Source organism: Terrapene carolina, unplaced genomic scaffold, assembly GCF_002925995.2.
Source record: "Terrapene carolina triunguis isolate 2854851 unplaced genomic scaffold, T_m_triunguis-2.0 Scaffold190, whole genome shotgun sequence".
Classification (NCBI taxonomy): domain Eukaryota; kingdom Metazoa; phylum Chordata; order Testudines; family Emydidae; genus Terrapene; species Terrapene triunguis.
In genome coordinates, this window is record NW_020664541.1 from 2,639,614 (window position 1) to 2,666,517 (window position 26,904).

A 26,904-nucleotide genomic window follows, 5' to 3' on the forward strand; every position below is an offset into this window, starting at 1 on the left:
CTGAGGGCTGCTGCCCCTGCCACGGTTCCTGCACAGGCTCCAGGTTTCTGCCCCTCCTGCTGGCTCCTGCCTGAGCTTGGGGCTTCAGCCCCTGTGGCTCCTCTTGAGGCTCAGGGCACCTGAGCTCGGGGTTTCAGCCCCCGCAGCTTCTGCTGGGGCTCAGGGCTCCCACCCCGTGGCTCCTGCCAGGGCTGGGGCACCCATTTTTCAAATTGTCCGGGGCCCCTGGGCCCGTGCATTAATCCACCACTGGCTCTGACTAGCAACTAGGAGCCCCTGGTTGGGGCTGCTCCCAGCAACACTGGTGAGATCAGGCCTACCTCCACCTCCGGGAGCCTCCTCCAGCTGCAGGAAACTCTGCAGCTACTGCCTTCACAACTGGGCTCTGAAAGCAGCACAGAAGTAAATATGGAAATCTTGCAACCCCCGTACAATGGCTTTGGGGCTCCCGCATAATCCCCTTTGGATCAGGACCCCCATGGTTAAAACACTGAAATTTCAGATGTAAACATCCAAAAAACATGACCAATTTTAAGACCCTGTGGCCGTGAAATTGACCAAAGTGAACCATGAATTTGGTAGGGCCCTACTCATGGAGTTTAGCTTAATGACAGTCCAAACCAAAGGGTAATCAGGACTAGAAGAGGGGCTGTGGCTGGGGCAAGTAAGTGACTGTGTAAATAAGTTCCTTAAACAGAAGCTACATCTTTGAGAAGCTACCATTTGCAGCAATGTTCTGCATTACTTTGGTGTTGGTTAGTTTTCATTTAATTCTGGTGGAGGGATAGCTCAGTGGTTTGAGCATTCGCCTGCTAAACCCAGGGTTGTGAGTTCAATCCTCGAAGGGGCCACTTAGGGATCTGGGGCAAAATCAGTACTTGGTCCTGCTAGTGAAGGGGGCTGGACTCAATGACCTTTCAGGGTCCCTTCCAGCTCTATGAGATAGGATCTGAGTCTTTCTAGTGCCACAGGTAAGGTCTTAATATGCCATAAACCTGTACTTGAGGTATGGACAGCGGGTGGAGCCCCCCTCTGCGAAGGCTAGCCCCCAGCTCTGCCCCTTCTGCCCTCGCCATGGCCGGAGCCCCAAGACCCTCCTGTGGCCAGAGCCGCAAGACACACACCCCTCCCCAGACACAGGAGCCCCAAGCCTCCCTCCCCGGCCCAGAGGAGCTCCAGGCTGGCTGAATCCCCGGGCCCGGACAAGCCCCAGGCCAGCCACAGCCTGGTGCCCCCTCAGCAGAGGAGCCCCAGCTGTGCTGGCTGAAGCCCCAAGCGGACGAGCCAAGTCTTCTCTGCCCGAAGCCCCGAGCCGAGTATTCCCTGCCCAGAGGAGCCCTGGCCAAGCTGGCCAAAGCCCCGAGTCAAGCCTCCCCCTGCCAGGAGCCTGGGGCTGGCTGCAGCCATCCCTCCCCTCCCCAGACCTAACCTACCCACCACCCAGAGGAAAAAGCATCTGTAGAAGATGCAGGTTCTGGGGCTGCTGAGGAGGCGGTATGTGCCTCCTCAGCCATCCCGAAACCTGCATAGGACATAATAAAGCAAAAACTTCACCGCCAAACCCTGCAACCGGGGGTCCGGTGGCCACAGCAGCACCTCTCCTGGCCTATTATACCCACCACCCATGACTTGAGGTAAACCAGGACTGAGTTATCTTGCCATTAGGCAATGTGGAACCTCAGTCCATTTAAGTTTTCAAATCTGATCCAGTGAGACGATGATTAAGATGTTTCGTTTTCTGTCTTTCTATCCAGCGTCAACTATGTGAGTGAACTGTCAGAGGAAAGCAGTTACACAGCCTGGGGGACAGGGTGTGGTGGCAGATAGGGTCCCACTTCAGGCACAGGTATACTTGTCCTGTTGTACTGTCCTGGGCTCAGACTCATCTGATCCACAGTGGGAACAGAAGATTAATGGGAAGACACTCATGGCCTGGAGAGATTCTGAGACAGAAAACTGTTGTCAAACCCCGTGTAGTAAAACCCCATCAAATGATGAAAGAAAAGCCTGGAAGATACAAAAGAGAGAGGCAGAAATATTGGCATCACTAGCAATCAGCACGGCCTACCAACTTGGGTGTGTGTAACCTAGAACAAGACAAACAAGAACTATTCAGACTTAGTGTAAAAAAAATGTGGTGACATTTTCTTGAGTCTGCAGACTGGAAAGATGCTAACTGACCCATTCAGCATAATAAATTATGTCTGCAACCTAAATTATCTTTACGTGTCACTGTTAACTATTTACTTGTTTTAGTATAAACATCCAACTAATATTTTCCTCAGTCCTTTCCTGCCTCCCACAATTCCTCAAGTGCCAAACCCCTTCCGTCCATCTGTCAAAACCTCCAATTTAACAACTCAACCTAGCACTAGAACTTTATTCTCAAATCCCAATACCAAAAACAAGTAGAATGCACCAAATTCTCTCCTAACACACTTGAAACATGGGTGCATATCCAGAGCTTTATGTAGACTTCAACTGCATTTCTCACAAGAAAGGCTCTGCAGAGCCATTCATTTATTAGAGACACCACTGTAATACAATACGGAATTAAGTTTAAGTATTTTAGGAGTTCATTGTATTAAAAATGCAAATGTTTATGTACTAACAAAGGATTGTATGTAATTCCATGAGGGAGACCACAACCCTCCAGGAACTAAGAACAGCAGGGGACAGTTAAGCAAATTCACTCAGGATGTAACACCTCCTCAGAGCTCCGACCTGGAGAGGGGCTTGCATATATTGGTTCAAACTAGATTATCCAGGTATCAACAGACAAAGAAAGGACTTTTGGTTAAATAGCCTGAGTTAAAAAGGACTCTCGGCCTTCCTTCTGATCCAGAAAACATAGGACCTAGGGAGCCCCAATCCTTAGGGACAGTTGGAAGGTCTTTGGCCCACTGCAACCCCATAAGATTTAGGTGTTTGTTTGAACTGAAGCTGTGATCAACTTGTGTCCAAAGACCAACAGAAGTCTGTTGTCTTCTGTTAGTCTTAAAGGTGCCACAGGACCCTCTGTTGCTTTTTACAGATTCAGACTAACACGGCTACCCCTCTGATACTTGTGTCCAAAGGAAAAACAACGGGGGAACGGGGGGGGGGGGGGGGGGGGGGGGGGGGGGGCAGGGTTTCAAGGACTAATCACCACCCTGAGCCCTTCTTGGAGTGAGGGGGTGATGTCTGCTAAGCTTATTAGCATGTGTGTAGATTCTTTTACTGTTTTTAAAGTGTTTTCACTGTAATGCTTTTACCTTGAGAAAAGATGTGATTGTTCATAAAAGCAGTTTGGTAATCTAAAACTCTGGGCATGTATACTATGTACCAGCTCGGAGCAGAGAGGCAAAGCAGGTCTGCTTAGACACTCTCTTATCCTGGGGAATAACACAGCGAAGGCAGGGAACTGTTCAGCCTGGAAATAGCCCAGTCCAGAGGGGGAGAAACATGTCTCCACCTATGAAAAGGGACAGCTTAGGAGTCTGGAGCAGGTGCCCTTGCTGTATCACAGAGGGGAAATAAGGTGCAACTGCCCTGAACTGTGACAACCACCTCAAATCTTTCCAATAGGCCAACAACTAGTCTGCATTAAGGATCTATAGCAATAAACAGAGCACAGCCTTGTTTGAAGGCTGAGCCACCGGGGCGGGGGAAGGAGAAGAGACACAACCCTTTCCTGAACAGTTCCTTGGCACGGCACGGGTGGAAAAACATTCATGATTGTAGGACTTCAGAGTAACAGATGCAACACAAAGGATAAGCACTTCCCCTGCAAATGTAATCTAGAATGCTCAGTGGAAAAGGTTTTTTCCTGCTCTGTGTTCATTTGTGGCCATCAGTAAACCTCACAAAAACAAGCAGGTCAGGGTATTTTGACTGAATGGATTATGGACTTGTTTACAGACTGTTTCAAGCGCCTACAGGCTGCCTATTTATTCGCTAGAATTCAAGTCCTGTCAGACTTAAAGGGCAATTAAATAAATTACTGAATCTCTTCTTTATTACCCACTCACCCCCCCAAAAAAATTATTCCAGTTCCAAATAGACAAAAACTGTGCACATGTTCAATGAACATCCAATTAGGTCTACCCTAAAACTAAGGAAGTTGCAAAGCTGCACTGAAGTATAATGTTCTCTGTAAGTTGTAGTCACCACTAGAGGGCTTCCTTGCAACTCAATTTCCTAATGCTCACTTTATCTTAGGCTTAAAACAGATTTAGTGTTTCACAGAGAGCTCAATTACAGTCTGGAAGTTCAGACACTCACTTTCAGAAATAATTTTAGAAATTCCCCATAAATTTTCCATCAAATAAAAAGCTTTTCAAATAATTTTTCGTACTTCTACGAATTATTTGTATTGTGGTAGCACCCAGAGACCCCAATTAAGTATCAGGGCCTGACTATACTAGGCACTGTACAAAGAAGCAGTCCCTGTCCCAAAGAGCTTACATTCTACATGACATAAGGTGGTGGATGATGTAATATCTTTTACTGAACCAACTTCTCTTGGCAAAAGACAAACTTTTGAGCTTGACCAGAACTCCATTTCCCAGACCTGAAGAAGAACTCTATGTAAGCTCGAAAGCTTGTTTCTCTCACCAACAGACGTTGGTCCAATAAAAGATACTATCTCACCCACCTTGTGTCTCTAATATTTTGGGACCAACAGGGCTACAACACCACTAGATTTTAAGCGTAAAACGGGGATGGGAGAGATACAAAGAGATGAGGATACAAGCAGTGATCCTATTCAATCCCTGAAATTAAAAACAAACCAATAAAAAAAAAAAAAAAAACCACCTTTTTCTGCCTGTGTATACTAGAAAGTGATATGAGACAATTTATCAATCTCACTACCTCAAAGGATGGCCCATTACTCTAATTAAGGTGCTAATAGCATCCAACTTGAGCAGTAATTTTAGGATTATAGAGAAAGCTTTAGTTTGCCTCAGTTCCAGAAATGGGTCTTTGGCCTTAGATATTCTGAAAAGAAACATTGGTTTCCATTTTATTTCAACATTCTGATGTCATGCTAATCATTATCACACACCCCTCTTGTGCCTGAGCTCACTTACGTTTTCAACGTTCCAGATGTCATGAGTTCTGTCACAAGAACAATACATTTCTTTCCCTTCACTGTAGACTCCCAGGAATCATAGAATCGAACAATATTAGGATGCTGGAGCCCTTTCAGCATTTCAGCTTCTTCTTTAAATCTCTGCCGCTCTGACTTTGACAGCTTCCGATCCTAACAAAAAAGAGAAGAGATTATATATGAAAACCTATGCAAAGTAGTCCACTTTAACACATGGGAAGGGCAGCAAGCTGAAAAAGTGACAAGCTGCCGATTCTTGCACATTAGTAAGATTCTCCGATAAACGGAGACTCTGAAGTCCACTCAGATTCATTCTCTTACAACTGAAGAAGTGAGGTTTTTACCCACGAAAGCTTATGCCCAAATAAATCCGTTAGTCTTTAAGGTGCCACCAGACTCCTTGTTATTCTCTTACAAGCAATTCACTCCACCCAATTGTCATTCAATTGCATATTTCATGTTCGTTTTTTTTTAAATGCACTATATAAATGCAGATGCATTCTATTACTACAGCCTCTTACCGGATTTAGTAGTTTATGCCATACGATTGCTCTCTAGAGAGTCACTAGTCTTAGGGCTTGTGTACACTTACAGCACTGTGGCAGCGCAGCTGCACCAATGCAGTTGTAACACGTAGTGAAGACACTACCTATGCCGAAAGGAGAGCTTTTCCTGTCGGCACAGGTACTACTCCACCTCCTCAAGGGTCAGTAGCTATGTCAATGGGAGAAGCCCTCCTGTCAACATAGTGTTATCTACGCCAGTGGTTAGGTTGGTATCTTCCACAGCCGAGCAATGTAGTTATACCATCATAGGTTTGTAGTATAAACCAGGGCTCACATCCTCTGAGCCTATTATTCTCCCTACCCCCTGGCCAAAAATCAGATTCACAGCTACTAATGCTTAGAGGAAGGGGATACAGTGGTCCAGTACACTTAAGGATCCCCAAATATTAAGAAATATGCTTCAGAATTGCCTCTTTTGTATGCAGACTAAACATGTTAGGATTTCCCTGCTGCAAGCGGATCAATATCAAGAGTATAGGACTGAATTCTACATTTAGAGATTTAGGACTGGTCCACACCTAAAACCTAGGTCGAACTAGTTAACACTCCTGACTGACCGCTATCTCTTGGGTGAGAAAACGTAAGCCAACCTAAGCCCCATTACAGACACTGCTATGTTGATGGAATAATTCTTCCATCAGCTTAGCTGCCAGCTCTCAAGAGGATAGATTCACTACAGTACTTTGAAGTTGCAGCTCGGGCTCTGAAGCCTACAGAGGAAGGTTGGTCTTCAGAGTCCGAGCCGCAACTCCAAAGCGCTGTTTCTACAGCTACTTTTAGAGGACTAATCCAAGCCCTGCTAGCCTGAATCTGTCAACTTGGGCTGGGAGGCTCGCTCCAAAATGTTATATAGACATTCCCTAAATATGACTTCCCAATACTACTCAGATGCAGATGAAGACCTGTAGGATTGGTATAATTTACTTCGCTCAGGGGTGTGAACAAAGTAATTTGTAGTGTAGACATAGCCATAGTTATGGAGGAACTTAGGCTATTTTCCAGCGGGAACATTATAATTTAAAGACAAGTGCAAGAAGTGTAAAGATTTTCCAGATGAAAATGAAGAAAAAAAAAAATCAAACTCTTAAAAGGTCTTCAGAACTCTTAACTATAAGTTATACGTACAGCTCACCATTACCTACTTTGTAAAAACTAGTCAACCACAATGGCCTACTTTAAAACATGTGTAGCTCAAATATTGAATTACCAGTATATTTTATAATCCTGTTTAAGCATTATCCTAAAACAAAAGAATGAAGTGATATGACTGAAGGGTTATACGACAAGCTATTTGGCTTATAGGTAACTTAACATTCAATATTACTAATTCTTCCCATTTCAGGAATGAATGCATGCCAATTTTTGTTACTTTCCAAGTAAAAACAGAACATACACTTGCCAAAGACACACATGCAGTAAGCTTATATGTTTATACGTCTTGTGACACTACGTCTCAAGTGTAGATTTGATTTTGCAGTCTGACTGTGAGACTAAAGACCTTTCTGTCCCCTAGAAATAAGACAGACAGTAAAGGCTCCAGGTAAGGACCAGTTAAAGGTGAAATAGCACTTGTTTCTACAATATGAATGAATGACAGTAAAAGCAATGCACCATATTTTTAAACACACAATCTGCATATCTGTGTATCAGCAGAACTGCATCATATACACATGCTTCCTGGCAGAAGCCCTCAATATTTGGGCCAATACATAAAACCTCCAATATGAGACGCTCTACTCTCAATGTCGGGTGTATCATGTTCCTGGCCACTGCTACATGACCTGGACTCCAAATATATAAATATATATATATATAAATATATATATATAAATATATATATATAAATATAAATATATAAATATAAATATAAATAAGTATCTATGTACTTGTGTTGATACTACACAATAAATATTCACATACTGAAACAAGTTTAGCTTGCAGATTGTCCAAAAACCAAAAAGAAATATATAGACTGTATTTTAGACCAGCTTTTATTATTGAAAAAGTCTATCAAGCTTTTAAGTTTATAATAAACAATTATAGCCACAAACTTAGCAAAACCATTCAAGACTAAGTCAGGAAATAACCTTTTCTCTCTCTACTACTGTCTTGAGTTTCTCTGTTAAAATTGGCTTAAAGCATTCCGAATGCTAGAGTTTTCTAGGTGTATAGTATTCATGAGAATGCATTTTTAAAAAGAAACTTTATGCTACCTAAAGTGATGTACCACAAACTTTGCTAAAAATCAGTTTTAGACCATAACTCCGTTACATTAAGCTCGCACATTGTAACTACCCAACATCTAATCTCAAACTCAGATGATTTAACTTCCTCACATCATTGCAATACTACCAAAGCTCAAAACGGAATTTAACTAGTGTTGCTTCTGGCCACATACATACCCATAATGGGCATGCATATGTTGAGCCATTTTGTCCTCACTGGTCACATCAATGCTGATGTCATGTCCCTACAGATGTAACTGTTGTGCTTAAGACAGACACTCAACACTGAGCACTGGCAGAAAGTTATGGCAAAAGTAGTGAAGTGAGTAATTCAACATCTGCTTTAGAAGTCACGCTGCCCTAATAGTTTGGGACAAGTTTGCACATTTAATGCATGCCAGCAAGTTTCAAGCTGGGGTAAGTAGCTGTATTTTCACAAGTGGAAAAAAAAAAAAAAAGGCTTAAGTTTTGCTGCTGCAGTACTCTAATGTAATATTAATTTCGAAGACCTATGGGGGAAGGGCAGAGGGAGGAGACACCATTTGTCCATTGAACCACCAGTAAGTACCAACTTTACCTTACTACTATCCTAGGGCAGGTCTACACTTAAAATGCTGCAGTGGCACAGCTATTAACACTTCAGTAAAGACCCTACTACACCGACGCAAACTAATTCACCTCCGTGAGAGACAGTAGCTATATCAACAGGAAAAGCCCTCCTGCCGAGATAGTGCTGTCTACACTGAAGGCTAGGTCTGTATAACTGCATCACTCAAGGGTGTGGATGTAACTCTGTAGCGTAGACCTGACCTTAGTGTTTCCCTTCCACTCTCCATAATCACACCCATAACTGCTACAAGCCTTAAGATTCCCTCAATGTTAAGACATATCCATGCAGGCTTATAGAAGAAGCGTTGATATTTAGAGGTTAATTTTTCAAGAACACATGTACAATTATATGCTTACTTTGTGCATATGCAAATATTATCAAACCATGTATTTGCACACACAATAGAGGACTAGTTATGGACCAAACTGGTCATTCGCACATGCAAACTGCATTTAGTTGTGCATAACTTCATATTTTAAAAAATTAGTCCCCCAATACTGTAACAACTGGCACCAGTTTAATATTAGCCTAAAACCTATTAGTTCTATAGTAAGACTTCTTTGTGTGTGAAGATGGGCAATAGCAACTCCCATCGCATATTCACCTTTTGGCGCTCTGCTGCTCAAACCGAGCTGTCTGAGGGCTTGTCTACATTTACAGCGGCGCAGCTGCACCAGTGCAGCTGTGCCGCTGTAGTGCGTAGTGAAGACACTACCTACACCAATGGGAGAGCTTCTAACATCAGTATAGGTACTTCACCTCCCCAGCAGGTTGCAACTATGTCAATAGGAGAAGCCCTCCATTGACATATCACTGTCTACACATCAGTGCTTAGGTTGATATAACTACGTTGTTCAGGGGCATGGATTTTCCACACTTGAGTGAGGCAGTTAGACATTTGTTTGTAGTGTAGACCGGGGCTGAGTATGTGAAAACCTGACAGCCTCTATCTTAAGGTCCCTAGTCTTCCTTATACAAACATATCACTTCACAGGAAAAGCAACAGTCTTAATAGCCACTGCTGCTGAACAACTGGACACCTTTATTGAATCCATGAAATAATCCACCTACCCCACCCCCAATGTGGCCAACCCTGTTAGAGAGGTACAATTAGGAATGAAAGCTATGAAGAAAAGTGGCAAGATGAAAGAATTACAAACAGAAGTCACTAATATTGACATACAAGAAATTTCTGTAAGACAGTGATTCTCAACCTTTTCTATATCAGGACTCTTCCCCCTGCCAGTTAGCCAAGATGGAGCTAGAATGCCCTCCCTTTTAACAATATGGGAAGGGCGGGATTGTTACCATCTCCAGGTTGAGAACCTGTGCTGCAGAAGAATCATTACCCCAATTTTACCTATCTAAAATGCATCTACCAAAAATGGAAAATTTCAGGTTCCACATATCTGATGACTATCAAGGCATGTTACAAAGCTCATCTTTTATCTCCCAAAATTTGAAATGGGAGGAATTGTAATTAAGAGTGGGAAACTGAGGGAGAAGAAGGGATTGTTTGTGGCAGGTTGTTTAAGAAATTCCTGCACTTGGTTAAGTGATTTCAAGGGTACCTGAATTATATGGACAGGAGCCCTATTTAGCATTTTTGTAAATCTAAAGTGATCGTTTCAGCACATACCTACTGCTCTGAGTCACTAGCAATTCCAGGTATTCCAACTAGATGTTTAAAAGCCAGCAGGTTAACATTAACAAACTGCAAGTAGGGTAAGTAAAGGAACAAGTCAAGCACCCAGAACACTAAAAAAACCCACACACAAGAGGAAGCAACTGAGAGGGGTTTGCACTCAGTTCAGCAGTGTAGATCCAATTTTAGTGAAAGGAGAAACAACTATGAACAGCAGAAAGGACTAGAAACTTGACATCCTTCACTTCAAGAAGTTAATAGAAACCCATGCTACTGTCACTAAGCAGCCTTTGAGTGGGGGAAAATGGCTCATTCGTTGAAATGGAAAAATTACTTGAGTAAAAACAGCTAAGAAGCCTTAGGATAGAATAAAGCAAACATCAAAATCTAGAATTTACAAGAAATAATGCAATCATATGGTATCTTCAAGCCATTGGAGTACATAGGCAAGGCAAACAAGCAGTTAAATCCATTTTAGGAAGTGAAATTGAGAAGGGCTTGACAGCCTGTATATTTTTAGTGTTGCATAAAATGGACAGCATTGTTCTTCCTGAATTGATATCTACCCCCCCCCCCCCCCCACACACACACACACACCAAGGACTCAGTGTCATATCCCAACCACAGGGTTGCCTTCAGAACGAACTGGAGCAGATGCATCAAGCCCACACTGTTCATTTCATTCATTCCTTTCCACCTACATTAAACTGTTTTGACAAGGCAGAACAAAAAAGCAAGGCTACCCGGCACATGACAAACTTCTGTAGAGCCAGGGTCCTGGAACAGAGACAGGCAGCAAGAGAAACAATTGTTCAGCTCAGTACCATTCATTTTTTTTTTTCTTGGCAGATGCTATTTATCCATGTATTTTCCATTGCAATTTCTTTCAGTTGGGAGACAGATGTCTGTATCAGCGCTGTTGTACATTGTGCAATGACTGATAAACATTTAAAAGACCCAATTTAGTCAGCCATGCCAAGCAAGATATAGCCTCATCAACCCCTTTCCCTCTTGCATTTTGTTCATTAAGAGAAAACACTATAACTGAAACAGCCATCACCCTCCCCCATCTTTAAGGTACCTTATATGAGGCACAGACACAGATAATGGAGTAGCTTAAGTTCCCATAAAAATATTTGCCTTTTGGCAGCTCAAAGTATGCACACATCCAGTAAACATTTACTGCTGGGTCTTGATATGTTTTTATTTGGCTTTCCTGTTTTTAGGGACAGTTAACACATCTGAGATCCCAAATAGGTAGCTTCATGTACAAGGAAAGGAAAGGGGGTTGGCTAAATGTATCATTTAACCAATATGTGCATGTTACCACTATCTTTTAAATTATGAAATACTACAGTGGCTGGGCCACATTATGAATCAACTGAACAGTTCATTCAGTCTGGAAAATCCACATTTCAAAGTCTCTCTGTAGCATTTCTTCTGAGTACATAACTTGGAGAGGCTCAGGGTTGGGCAGTGGTAGAGTTCAGTATTTCCCTTTTTGTAATAGTCAATACTAAAATAGAATAGTAAGCCTTCTAACACAAATGATTGTTTACACTTACAGTAAAGCCTAGCTTGGTTTACATCTGACAGACATCTATTCAAACAGAGCTACATATTGCAGCCACATTGCACTTTGCTCTACCAAAACAAACACAGAAGCAGTGAACAGGATCATGGACAGCAAAATTCTTAGACAATAGAAGCACTTACAAATAATTTTTCATCAGGTTTTCTGCCTACTTGCTTGTAACAACCAAACAATCAGGTGTTTACGACACCTGTTCACAATGCTGTGAACACAGGGGACTGGCAGGAAGAAAGCAATTGCCTAGGAGAAAGTTCTAGTATAGAGGGAACAAAGCAGGACAAAGGAGTGTTCACATTAAGGACTTTTTTTTTTTTAAACCCTTGTTCATTCATCTCTTTTCACAAAGTCAAGGGAGGGCCTAGACTTAGGATCCAATTCTTTATATACACCTTTCACATATCACTAGGTTATTTCCCCCAATGAAAAACTACACCCCAAACGGGCCTTCACGTAGACAGCTAGAGACCAAGCTCCTGTGAGTTGCTATATTCATGGAATGCCAAATGAGCAAGTTCTGAATGAAGTAGAAATCTTATGCATAGTTCTTATCTTGGAATTTGTTACAGTCAATGTTTATGTTATAGCCACTTATGTTCCATTTCTCCTCCAAAAGACCGCCTGTTGGAAGGCTCCCTGGCAACATGCCATCTATGAGCACAGTCTTTAAGACTGATTTAAAAGGAGACACCCTGCACTGGGCCAACTTAGTCAGCCCCGCACCACATCCCTCCTCGCAACCTCCTCTCACTGAAATAATACTGCTTCTAAATTTTTGGTCTTCACTTGTGATAACCTACGTTATTGATTCAGATAACTGTCCTAGTTTGTGATCAAACAAAAATACCTACTCCCACAACAGTACTCCAGTAGTTCACCATACCAGGTACTGACTTCCCAATTTTTCCCAATAAATAAAATAATTGCAGCAATATGCATTGACTTTCAGAGTTTAGTTTTTCAGGACTTGGGATTTTTCCAATTGTCCAGCAGTTCCCAGGTTGATCCCTTTAAAGAACTGTTCCTCCTCCTGCACCCTAAAATCATTACACAACATTGACACGGTAATAGCTCAAAACAGAGTTAATCTAAAGCTTTCTGTGAAATCACCGGATCTTTGATCTTGTGCACATTGATGTACTGCTGCAGGAATTCTATATATGTACACACACAAGATTTGAATCAATATTTTTCTAAAAAATAAAGTCCCTGAACAGAAGCAATTACCACCTAATACACTATGCATAGGTAGATATAAGGAAGAGAAGGTTACTCACCTTGTACAGTAACTGAGGTTCTTCGAGATATGCGGCCCTGGTGGTGCTCCACTTCAAGTAACTGCACCCCTGCGCCTCTGTCGGAGAATTTCTACAGCAGTGCCCAGTTGGGCCACAAATGCGCTCTCCCCATCTCGCGCCGCCAATGGTGATTAACTAGCACTGTGTGACCAACCCCCACTCCCACCCCGCCTTTCCTTCCCTACCACAGAGGACCTTCTGATAACTCCAAACTAGAGAGGAGAGGAGAGGAGAGAGTAGGTAGTGGTGCATCCACAGGGAAACATCGAGGAACCTCAGTTACTATACAAGGTCTTTTTCTCCAAGTGATGTCCCTGTGGGTCCTCCACTTCAGTTAACTGTAGAGCAGTGTCGCCCTCCACTCCCACCAGTGGAAGGGAGGGGCTTCAGAGATGGATCTGTGATCAATGATAGGACCATGAAGCCTCATAAAGTGTTGGATGTCGAGTCTTGCTCGATTGCATAGTCCTGAATGAACGTGGGCTGATGCCCAAGTGGTTGCTTTACATAAGTCCATAATAGGTATTTTATTAAGGAAGGCTACCGATGTGGAGAGCAACCTGGTGGAATGTGTTCTAATCCCCAGTGGGGGTTGTAGTTTGTGTTAATAGTAGCAAAGGTGAATGCACTTTGAAATCCATTTGGAGAGTCTCTGCTTGGATATGGCTTCTCCTTTAGAACTCTCCTTAGTAGAGAGGAACAGCTTTGGTGCCTTCCTAAATTGTTTAGTCCGTTCAAGATAAAAAACTAGTGCCCTTCTGACATCCAGAGTATGGAGTGCCACTTCTTGCCTGTATATGGAAGAAGGCAGGAAGATGGATGGGTTGGTTGAGGTAGAACTAAGTGTACTTTAGGTAGAAATTTAGGATGTGGTCTTAGAGTGACTTTGTTCTTGAAGGAGATCATGTACAGGGGGTATGCAATGAGAATCCCAAGTTCTCCCATGCGTCTTGTGGTTGTGATGGTGACAAGGAAGGCCACATTCATTGATGTAATAGTGAATATGTAGGAAAGGGTTCGAACGGAGGTCTGGTAAGAGAATGAAGCACTCAGGCTACGTCCTCACTACGGGGGGGGGGGGCGATTTAAGATACGCAAATTCAGCTACGCGAATAGCATAGCTGAATTCGACATATCGGAACCGACTTACCCCGCTGTGAGGACGGCGGCAAATCGACCTCCGCGGCTCCCCCGTCGACGGCGCTTACTCCTACCTCCGCTGGTGGAGTAGAAGCGTCGACTCGGGGATCGATTGTCGCGTCCTGACGAGACGCGATATTCAATCCCCGAGAGATCGATTTCTACCCACCGATTCAGGCGGGTAGTGTAAACCTGCCCTGAGTTAAGATTCCATGGAAGCACTGGGACTCCGAGTTCAGGATAAAGGTACCAGACACTTTGTAAGAACTGTTTTGCAATTGGATGGGTGAAGACTGAAGAGCTATCTACTTTATGATGGAAGGTTGTGACAGCTGCAAAATGTACTCTAATTGAGCTCAATGAAAGACCTGATTTTTTTTAGTTCCAGTATATAGTCCAGAACTAGTGGTAGAGCTGAGATGGTGGCTCCAATTTGTTTGTTCTGGTACCATGTGTGGAATCTCTTCCATTTGTGGAGGTAAGTAGAGCATGTGGTCAACCGCCTACTGTTTAACAAGATATCCTTCACATCGTCTGAGTACGTCATCTCCTCGCCTTGGAATCATGGAGGAGCCATGCCCTCAGGTAGAGTATCTCCAGGTTTGGGTGCAAGATCTGGCCTGCATGTTGTGACAGGATATTTGGAAGAAAGGGGAACACACAATATGCATGCAGACATCTGCTGCAGGTATGGGAGCCAAATTTGTCTGGGCCATGTGGGGGCTAACAAGATGACCCTGGATTGGTTGGTCTTGGTCTTCTGTAGGATACTGGACAACAACGGGGTAGGAAGGAGAGATACATCCAATCCGAGGAGGAAGGTCTCATCCATGGATCCTAGCCTCAACCCCACTCTTGAGGAAATTGTTGGACATTTGCGGTTCTAACTTGTGGCACATAGATCTCTGGTTGGGAAGCTCCATTGTCAGAATAGGTCCTGTATCACCAAGGTATTTATTTCCCATTCATGATCACGGGAGAACTTTCTGCTTAACATGTCCGCTGTGGTGTTCTGGCAGTTCAGGAAATAGGAAGCTGATATGGTGATGCTGTGATGGATGTACTAGTTCCACGGTCTTAATGTCTCAGTGTAGAGGGAATGTAACCTCACTCCTTCCTGTTTACATAAAACATGCAAGCAACTTTGTTAGGATCTGTATGGTTTTGTTTATGATCATGGGCAGAAAGTGTGAAAATGCATTGCAAACTGCTTGCAGTTCCACTATGGTTTATGTGCAGTGCTGACTCCGGAGAAGACGACCACCTGCCCTGTACTTTGATGTTGTTCAGATGGGCACCCCAGCCCACTAAGGAGACGTATCATTGCAGGGGGGGAGAAGTCTGTAGAAAGGGGATTTCAGCACACACACACACACACACACAGTGTGAGTGGGTCTACCATTGTAGCGAGTCTAACTTTCCATAGTATGTTGAGGGGCTTGCTCAGACTGTGTTTGTTTGGGGTGTACACTGTGCTGAGCCACCTCTGGAGACAGCGCACGCATAGCCTGGCATGTGTTACAACACAGATGGTTGCCGCTGTGTGGCATAATAGTTGGAGGCAAGTCCTGGCAGATGTCCGTGGGCTGTTCACCGTAATGTTGATCAGATTCACTAGTGTGGCAAATCTGTGTGGTGGTAGTGAGACTCACCTCCAATGAGTTTAGATGAGCCCTAATGAATTCTAGTTCTTGTACTGGTGTCCCTGTTGACTTCTGAATGCTTATTTGGAGTCAGAGTTTTGTCTTTTGTGTGGCTTCTATGGCCTCTTCCCGAGTGGAGGCCTTGAGTAGATAGTCGTCTAAATATGGGTATATCATGACCCCTTCTTGGCAGAGGTGGGCCACCGCCACTGATAGAACTTTGGAAAATACTCAGGAACTGTGGAGAGGCCAAATGGCAGTAATAGTGATCCTGTCCCAAAACATATCAGAGGAATCGCCTGTGTGATGGGTATATGGTGATGTGAAAGTATGCGTCTTGAAGGTTGAGGGCTGAAAACCAGCCCCCTGGTTTCAGTGCTGGGATTATTGTTGCTAAGGTCCTGAACCATTGTGTTTTGATGAACTTGTTGAGGTTTCTTAAGTAGAGAATGCGCCTCCACCCTCCTCTCTTTCTGGGTTAAGAAATAATGGGAACAAAAGTCCTTCCCTCTGTGCTGTACCAGTACCAGTTCTACCACACCAAATTGTAGGAAATGGTATACAGTAGAACTTGAGTTATGGATACTTCAAGAAGGGAGGTTGTCCATATCTCTGAAACGTTCCGTAACCCTGAAGAGAAGGTTATGGACTTCAGCCACACTGGGGATCAGGGCTACAGCTGTGGGGGGGAGGGGGCCCTCAGGGCTTCTGACCCTCAGGAGCATTGGGGTTCAGTGCTTTAAACCTGGTGGGAGCACTGAGGCTTGGGGCTTCAGTCTCACAGCTCCGTTCATGGCTTCAGCCCTGCAGGGGGCGCCAGGGCTCGGGGCATTCCCCAGCTCCACTCCTGGCTTCAGTGGGGGGGTGCCAGGGCTTGGGGCTTTAGCTACAGGGGGAGTGCTGGGGCTGAAACTGATGCTCCCTTTGTAGCTAAACCCCAACGCCCCCCATGGAGCTGAAACCGGAAGTGGAGCCGTGGGGCTGAAGGCCCAAACCCCAGTGCTCTCCCCAGGTCTAAAGCCCTGAGTGCCAGTGCTCCCAAGAGTCAGAAGCCCTGAACCCCACCCCGAGGCCTGCAGCCCTGACCTCCCTGTACAGTATTTGCCCCCCCCCTTTTTTTGTCATTTGCACTGTTGCCTGATCGAGGATTTCCAGTTCAACATGTTGTTCAGTTGACTGATGAGTACATAACTCTGGTGTTTGTATCTTTGAGGTTCTACCGTACTTCCTGTCTTTAAAAAGGTGCTCGTGAGAGGGGTCCCTGAAGAGGGATGGTGGGGGAAATGGAGGTTAACTGGATGGAGTAACCAGTGTTGAGAATTTCCAGCACCCATTTGTCCAAAGTAATAGTTCGCCATGCTGGGCAGAATGGTGTCAAACGGTCTGTAAAGGGACAGATGGTAGAAAGTGGTTTCAGCACCTGGAATTGAGGAAAGTCTCTCACACCCTCAACCAAACCCTCAAATTTGATGTTTTGAGAGAGGTTGTTGCAACGTACAAGGTTCACATCGGAGTGGCCTACGTTTTGTGGGTCTTTGCCTCTGTGGCTGAGTGTAAGGCACTGTCTTGACCATTGTGCTGGTTAATATCTGCCTTGCTTTTGTTTTTGTGCAGATACGTAGATGCCTAAAGACCAAAAAGTCGCTCTACTGTCTTTCAGTGTGTGAAGGGACTCATCGGTCTTACCTGCGAATAATTTTGTGCTTTTAAAGAGAAGATCCTCTATGGTGGATTGTACCTCCTTTGGGAACCCAGACAAGTGAAACCATGCATCACTATGGCAGTTATGATGGATCTTGCCACCATGTCTGCTGCGTCTAAGGATACCTGCGGAGCTGTTTTTGCTAGGAGATGGCCTTCAGAGATGACTGATTTAAATTGCTCTGTCTTTAGGGATAAAAGTTAATAAATTCAGACATTTTGGAGTAATTTATGTGATTGTATTTGGCCATCGATGCTTCATAAATTGGCTATTCTGAACGGCAAAATTGTGCCCAATAGGCCTTCTGGCCAAAGAGGTCCAGTCTTTTCCATTCTTGTATGGAGTAGTTCTTGAGTGGTGTTGTCTGTCCCGTTCGTTGACCATCTCTACCACCAGTGAGACTGGTTGGAGTTGTGAAAAATAGAAATTCTAGGCCCTTCAATGGGACGGAATACTTTTTAATCGGCTCTTTTACAAGTAGGAGGGATTGTTGCGGGAGTCTGTCAGATGGTCTTGGCAGGATCCATGAGTGCCTTATTTATGGGAAGAGCAATTTTGCATGTGTAATATGTCCAACAACTTGTGCTGGGACTCAGCAACCTCTTCCAGAGGTGTTTGGAGTATGTCGGCAATTCCTTTAAACAGCTCCTGAAATCGTTTAAAATAATCTCCTGTTGCAGGTGGTGGGGGCATGATGGCCTTGTCTGGAGAGGAAGAGGAGATGTTGGTTGTTGGTGGGGAGGTGGGTCTTCTTGCCTATCATGCAGAGGAAGAAGTGCTACACTGCAGAAACAAGTGTTGCTCTGTGTGGGTTTCTGCAGTATATAAAGAAATTAACCTTGCCTAAAAACCTTGGAAAGCATAAGAGGTCACCAAGGGAGAGGCTAGCAAGCCAGAGCTCAGAAATTCAAATGGAGTTTGCTAATGGCACAGAGGCTTTGTGGGCTGCAAGTTACTCATCCTGAATAAAAAATCTAGCTCTAGAGGGAAGAAAACACAGCAGAGTCCACAAAACTAGATTAGCAAATGTCTCAACAAAGAGTCCACGGAGCTCAATGTCATGAACCATTCAGCTCTCCTATGAGGAACCAAGAAGTGGAAGCCCAAATAAACAAAACAATTGCATCAGCTTTTTTTAATGCCACCTCAGAATCTAACTCTACAAAGTATCAGGGGATCTGTCAAATACTCTTCAGAGAAAGACTTTCACAGCCAAAATTTCCATATAGCCACAGGCTCAAAAATGGATCAAAGATCTCTCTACTAGCTCCTTCATGATGACAAGGCATGAAAGAGTAATTAAAAGCAGCTGAACAACAGCTGTGGATCCAAATGTATGTGACAAAGGTTTTTCATAGGACTTACTATTATAGATGCTCAAGTATTCATAGCATATAGGCAACTCCTTACTTACAAGTATCAGTGTTTTGTTATGTTGTACCTTTACAAACATTACATCCATTCAGTATTGCTATTCACAAAAAAAAGTCACACCTGCATAACTAGTAAAAAGCATTCACTTTTCATAGCTAAAGTTTGGCTCTGTGCAAGTTTCTAGAACTAATTCTCCCACCCTCCCGTTTCCTTGCCAGGTGAAATAGGCACGTCACAATACTCCCAAGGTTCATTTCTAAGTATATGCACATGAACCTTCTTCAAAGATTTTAAAAAAAAAAAAAAAAAAAAATCACAGAAATGTAGGGTTGGAATGGACCTTGAGAGGTCATCAAGTTGAGCCCTAGAGCCCCCTGCACTGAGGCAGGACCAAGTAAACCTAGACCATCCCTAACAGGTATGAGGATTCCACAACCTCCCTTGGAAACCTATTCCAGACCTTAAGTACACATATAGTTCTTCCGAATAGCTAACCTAAATCTTCCTTTCTGCATATTAAGCCTATTACTTCTTGTCCTACCTTCAGTGTAAAATGATCACGTCCTCATTGTAGCAGCCTTTAATTTGAAGACTGTTTCAGGTCCCCTCTCACTCTTCTGTTCTCAAGACTAAATATGCCAAGTGTTTTTAATCTTTCTTCATAGGTAAGGTTTTCTAAACCTTTTGTCAATTTTGTCCTTTGGACTCTCCATTCCACATCTTTCTAAAGAACACTGGACACAGTACTTGAGAGGAGGCCTCAGCAGTGCCAAGCAGAGCAGGACAGTTATCTCCAGTGTCTTGCATATAAACACTACTGTTAATACATTCCAGCACATTAGTCTTCCTCAAAACTGTATCACATTGTTCACTTACAATCATTTTAACACCCAGATCCCTTTCAGCACTACCACCACCTAGCCAGTTAGTCCTCATTTTGTAGTTATGAGGTTGATTTTTCCTTCCCAAGTGTAGTACTTTCCATTTGTCTTTATTGACTTTTACCTGGTTTATTTCAGACCAATTCTCTTATTTGTCATGGGCATTTTGAATTCTAATCCTGCTCTCCAAAGTGCTTGCAACTGCTCCCAGCTTTTTAGTGTCATCCACAAATTTTATGAGCACTCTCTCTCCACTTGATTATCCAAGCCATTAATGAAAATAAAGATTGACTACTACTGGACTCAGGACTGACCTTCTCAGATACAACCTCCCAGTTGAACAGTGAACCACTGAGTGAAGTCTTTCAACCAGCTGTGCACACACCCTATAGTAATTTCATCTAGACGACACTTCACTTGTTTGCTTATGAGAATGTCATGTGGAACCGTGCCAAAGAAGTCTTACTAAAATCAAGAGATCATGTCTACTGCTTCCCCACTAGGCCTGTAACCCTGTCAAAGGAGGAAAGTAGGTTGGTTTGGCATGATTTTCTCTTGACAAATCCATGCTGGCTATTCCTTATAAACCTAGATGCTTACAAATTGATGGTTTAACAATTTGTTCTAATATCTTTCCAGGTACGAAAGTTGCCATATCGAAGCAATGTATATTTGCTCATTACTATTACAGATGATGCCTGGTTAAGGAAAAGGCGGTTGTCAGGGTCCCTAAGGAGATATAGGTAAGATGGATCTCCAAAAAGCAAAAAAGTATCTGTGCTACATTCCCATTCCCACTCACCCCTTTACAAAGCTGGCCTGCAAGGATGTCTTATATTTAGTAAGCTGCTGCCTCTGATGTGCAAGCACCAGAGAACAGCAGAGATCCCTCTGTCTGCAGCACCTGGTAGTCGGGGGCACTGATTTTCCTGTGCATCACTCTTTTCCAGTGTTTCGATCTGCACCAAAATCAATAAGGTTGTGCCCACTGATGCCTAGAACCTTCCCTGAAGTTTTGGAATAAATCAAACATGCAGTTTCAAAGTATTCACATTACAGACACAAGTGTCAGTGATGTGTTAGACCTCTCCAAGTAGTCCAAAATTTTCAGAGACTGATTTTTATGGAAACGTATCAGTATTTCCAATATCTCCAACTCCGACACTTCCAAGCATGATCTTCAGGCTAACCGAGCTATTTCATAAAAAAAACTATCATACAAAAAAGTCACTAGGTGTTGATGACCTTACACAGAACAGAAAAATTAACAGAAGCTTCCATCACAACATTTATGTACAGTAGGCTAGATAATTCATCTTTCCGCTGAAAGCATAGGAAAGAATGGAGTTTGTAGCGTAAAGTTCTTTAAACATTTGGTTAATTTAAAAGCTTACCATACAAATGTGTTTTCCTTCAAGAATATTCCTTTTAACCCAAATCTTGCTGTAATTTCAGTTGAAAGTCTTCATAATCTGTTTATATTTATTGGGCTAGATTCTGCAAGTGAGAACTGCAAGAGTGTAAGACAACACTCAACAGGGAAAAAAGCCCCTTCTGTAAAAAAATGGGAGGCAATCAACCAACCAACCATCTCTTCTTGTATTTTCATACTACATGCACTGGGGAGCAGGCTCAGTTTTCCATCTGGTGACCTTCTACATTTGTTGAGAGAATTGTGAGAAGTTTGTAATCCTGACAAAGAAATATATGCAGAAAAGTTAAAAGAAAGCCTTAGTTTGCCCTCACAAACATAGCAGTATTTAAGTGTGACTCATGAGTTGATGAGATGATCTAGAGATGGAGTGTAACGTGAAGAGAGCAAAGGGTGAAGGACAGAGATCTGGGGAGTCCCAGAGTATGGGAGCAGAGGAGGTCGACAAACCACTAAAGACACTGAAAGAACAGTCAGAGCTAAAAGGAGACTCAAGAGAGGACAGTACTTTGAAAGCCCCGTGAGGATAAGATGTGACAGAGGAGGAGATGTTTGACAGTATCAAAAACAGGAGAGAAGCAAAGGAGGATATGAATGGAGTAGAAGCTCTGTGGGTCCTCCAGGAAGAGGTCATTAGACCATAGTGAGTGGCTCCTATAGAGTGGAAACTTCAAAAGCCAGACTGAAAGGAATCAAGACAGTTGGAGCAAAGGAAATCAGTGCATTGCATGCTTCATAGATTATACATAATCCAACCCTGAAGATTTTAACATTATGCTCAGATTACACACAAAGACAAATACAAAGAGTGAGTTGCTAAAGTGAGGATAAAAGGTGACATGCTTCAACTACATATAAGACAAGCTTCAGATGCAATACAGAAAAAGGATCAATGAGATTTTTGGATTACAAATAAACCAGGGAAGGGACAGCCCATTCTACACCATAAGGGAAGGTACCTTGATAGAAGTTGGACAGAATTCAGAGAAAAATTTAAAAAGGTATTGGATCATTTACACCCATACTTCTTAAACTTTTGTACTGGTGACCCCTTTCACATAGCAAGCCTCTGAGTGCGACACCCCCACCCCCCCACAAATAAATATATAAATAAGTTTTTAATTTAACACCATTATAAATGCTAGGGGAGGCAATGCGGGGCTTGGGGTGGAGGCTGACGGCTCGCGACCCCCCATGTAATAACCTCGCAACCCCCTGAGGGGTCCCGACCCCCAGTTTGAGAACTCCCAATTTACAGGAAGTGTTTGAGAGTTAAAATATGTATAGTGTGGCTGAACCAACAAGGAGGCAGCGTAGGACAGTCCCCTGTAAATTTATCAAGGACAGACATCAAGGAGTGATGGTGTAGCTATGTTAGTCCCAAGATATGAAAGAGACAAGGTAGGTGAGGTAATCTCTTTTATTGGACCAATAAAAGGTATTACCTCACCTACCTTGACCTATTAAGGAGTAAGAAATTTAGAATTATCCAAAGCAGACAATTAGAAAAAAAAATTAGAAAATATTTCCTGAGTATCAGCTTAGTTTCATCATTACTAGGTATTACAGACTGTACAATTGTTGTTACTTAGGTCATAGAGTATTTGTTTGACTGTATGCAATTTAAATATTCAAGTTAATTAATACATCTGTGGAAAGAATCTATATTTAAAAAATCAGGAAAATACTGGGGAACATTATCACAAACAATCCAGCAGGAGGACTATCGTGTCTTAAAGGAAAGCAGGAATTAGAGATAAAAAATACCTATGAATCAGTTATTCAGAAAAGCCTGTTTCTCATTACATTGTCCTCTAGTCACACACTGTCCTTGGTCTGATGCCATTTCATATTTCAATATCTTGAATAGGAACAGTTTGGAGGATTGTTGTCAAGACTCAAACTATAACCTTCGAGGTTGTCATGGTCCAGGAGGCCTACATGAAATGGGTCACCACGCCCTCTACACAGCTTCCTCCTTTTCAATTCACCCACTACACTCTGCCAGATTGAATACATCTGATCAATGCTTCAAACATGATTTCGCTTTGTGAGCTTAGCTTACAACTAATGAATTTTAAAAGGATATAAAAATGTAAGTGCTTTATAACAGATTTCTACAGGGTGAAATATGTCTGACCAGTCTAGAGAGTTTAAGAGCAGTTTCTGGCTATACAGTTTTTCAGTAATCTGAAAAATAATGGGGTGCTCAGTGTGCTAGATTGCATGTTAATAAAGTGTTCTATTTGAATGACTGACACCTGGTTATGGGTGCCTCAAGTGTGCACACATGTAGTCCACATACAAATATGAGTCTATGGTGTCCATTGTGAAAGCCATTAGCCCAAAAGGAAGTGACATACTTCAGAAATGTGCCTTTCATGCAGGAGGCAGCAGACACCTACCTGCGCACATGCAGAATTAATGTCCCCCACAGAATTTTTTTTCCTCCACAAAAAATACATTCTACCAGAGAGGTGCTGCAGTTATACGTTTTGCCCACCAGGGGCTACTGTGGCATCAGAACAGAGGGCAGTTTCTCCCCATTGGGAGCAGCCAATCGCCAAAAGGGAGGAGAAGAGGCTGCATTCTTCACAGTGCCCTATCCATGGGGCCAGGTGGAGATGGCATAGGCTTTTGGAGGGACACATAGGGACGGGGCAAATGTTCCTGACTGAATGAGATAGGCTAAGAGTCAGCCAGGGTCTCCATGGGGGAGGTTCCCCGAACTCCCTAACAATCCCTCTTCCCACCCCCACCCCAAAAACAAGAAAAAAAAAAAAACCACACACACACACACCCCTGTTCCATACTGCTCCCAACCATACCCAACAACCCTACAGAGATTCACTCCCAGGCTTCTTCCCAACAATTACTTACCTCTCCCTAAGCTCCTCCATTTCCCCTGACTCCCTCAAGCCTTTGTGCTGCTTCTGAGTGGTATAGGAAATAAGTTTCTGTATTGTAGTTTAAATGAATTATTACTCAAAGTTCTGTATTAATATGCCTAGTAAGGAATTTGTCAAAAAATATTTCCTGAATCTTTTTTGTTGTCTGTATTGTTACAGACACACTTGCTGACAGTTATTTTGATAAAAGTTACCAAAATAATTGAACTGGTGTGATTATATTGTATTATTTTGACAAAATAAAATATGCAGAATTTTTAATTTTTTGATGCAAAATCACCCCAGGAGTATGTACTGCACCACAGGCAAAAGAAGAGATTGTGCAATCTACAAGAGAGAAAATTCACCGGATGAAACAAACAGCAGGTGGATTGCTGTTTATGACTAAAAACAAAGGATTGTTAAGGTATATCTGGGTGGGTACAAGAAAAAAAATGCATAGGATCCTTCACCTGGGAGGCAAGCTGACGGAGTACTTGTCTCATGAAAGGAGGATCACAGCGAAGCCTGGCTGAACAGTGCTGCAAGGATTTTGGGTAACCCACATCCTACAAGATGAGCGTATCTAGTTAATTAAGTCTAGGCTCTAGAATGCTATTATGATTTTATTTCATGTGTAATCATTTGTTTCCAACTCTTCTACTTGCTACTACTTAAATTTCTCTGCTTTGTTAAATAAACTGATACTTGATTTCACTACAAACATATCTAAGTACTGCCTGTTAAGCAGAGCAGTGATCTGAAATGAAACTGGTAAACTGAGGTGCTCAGTTCTTTGAAAGCAGCAAATCTTTGAATACTGTGAGCATCCAGTGGATCAGCGGCCTGATACTCCAGGGAGATGCTTGGAGAGCTCGAGGGTTGGCATGTGCCTATCACTAACCTGCAGAGACACAGAAGGGCCTGCAAGGCCTAGAGGGGAGTGCTTGTAGAATTGGGGACTTCACCCCCTGCAAGCATAGGTGAGGCTTCCTCACACTAAAGGCAGGTGGTAGCAAGGTGCCTCAACCATGGGTGCCCCCGTAAGCGTCACAACTGGGATCTCAGTCATACCTTCATTTCAAGTCTCAAATCTGACTGCCGTATGTATTTCTGTGCACTTTCACAGCCTTGGTTGAGTGAAGCCTCGTACCTCTACCCTTAAAAGGTAGCAAAGTATTATTCTCCTCCTGCAAATGAGAGGTTTCAGAAGTCCACTTCTGGCATAGCTCAGAACAGAATTCAGATTTGTGAGACAGACAATGCCTTTCAGAACAAGGTTACAACTCCATGCTTGTCTATGCTATCTCACCACTAGCTCTCAACCATGCACAGACAGGAATAAGAATCCAGGGAACCCTCATACCCAACATTCCACTGTTATGTCAAGTTATTACGTAACTCAGTGGCAAAGGGCATACTATATCCTCTCTAATGATTTATCCATACAGGCTAACAGTTACTGCCTTGTAGCTCAAGTGGTAGAGGTGTATGCTGGGAATCTGAAAGTTTAAGGGTTCAAATCTTGATGACAAACCACGCAAGAGACCCCCTAATGGGTGTGTATGACCAAATTTGTTTTTTCAGCTCGCTTTAGAAACCTGGCCACACCACGTAATTTTTAAATCAAGTCAACAACAAAAGAGCCTTTGAAATTGTTTTCCACTATAAACCCTATAATCACTTAATCATGGAGTGACGCACAGCAACAGTATTTTATCAGTCATTTGTCATATATAAAAACAGCCAGCGTGACACATTAGTTAAGGTTGGAAGGTATGTGCTGAAGCTGTTTGTCTTGCTACAAAAGAAGAGGAAAGTCAAGAACCTGCAAGGGAATAGCAACCCAACAGCAAGATTACATACTACCACTTCTGGCAGAAGACCTGAAAAAGAAATTCTACCTGACCAAGGTGAACACGACGTTAATATACTACCCAGTACAATATAGAAGGCATCGCATCTCCCCAAATCATCAATGGAACTATTTTTTGGAAGGTTAGTATTTCCATTTAACCTGAAACATGAAACTAAAGTGGAGAATTCGTTACATCAGGGCTCTGAAACAGCCAGGCACTCCATACTGGCATCTCTGGCAATTGTCTTGCTCTTCAAAAATCTCAGCTTTCACTTTCATTTGGTCATACACACCCATTAGGGGGTCTCTTGCATGGTTTGTCAGCCGGGTTCAAACCCTTAAACTTTAGCTGGTCTGGTTGCAAAGAAAATCTCAGACAGCATAAGCCAAGGCTTTGTCTAAACACGAGTTGTACTTCTTTAACGATATTGGTACAACCCACTCACCACCCCCACTGTGGTGAAGTTTTCAGTACAGATGTGTTTTATAGCAGCATAGCTATTCCCATACAGAAAAGTTTCATCAAGAAAGCAAGGCCCCTGCAGTATTAGTATTGGCTGCTCAATGTTCATTAGACTCTTGTTCCTATATGGGAAGCAGATGAAGTCTTCTAAGAAGGCATAAGCATGAGCCCCTTTCTGTCTAAGAGCCATTAGCAGAACCACCAAGACATTCAAAATACCTAAGGCTATGCAGCAAGGCAAAATGGCATCACATTCAAAGTCTGGGCATGCAAGGATCACTCAGGAAAATGAGCATATGCTGCAGAGACCCTTAGTGTTGCTGAAACTGTATACTTAGCTATGACTCCACTTGACTCATCTGGCAACTCGAGTGGGATAGAAATCCAAACACTGAATTAGTAGTCCAACATACTATTCATTCTGCTTTGGGACACAGTTATTGGGGGATTTCCCAGTCAGACTTCATCACATTTTGCAGGAAAGCTTTTGGGAGTC

General features: G+C 43.0%; 1 protein-coding gene across 2 annotated transcripts in view; it reads right to left on the minus strand.

Moving 5' to 3' along the window:
* WNK1 (WNK lysine deficient protein kinase 1) overlaps positions 1-26,904 on the minus strand; it is a 182,030-nt gene that overhangs the window by 120,550 nt on the left and 34,576 nt on the right. For both annotated transcript variants that reach the window (XM_024204658.3, XM_024204640.3), the window contains exon 2: positions 5,073-5,245. In XM_024204658.3, coding sequence (XP_024060426.2) covers positions 5,073-5,245 — 173 coding nt within the window. The remainder of the gene's footprint in view (positions 1-5,072; positions 5,246-26,904) is intronic.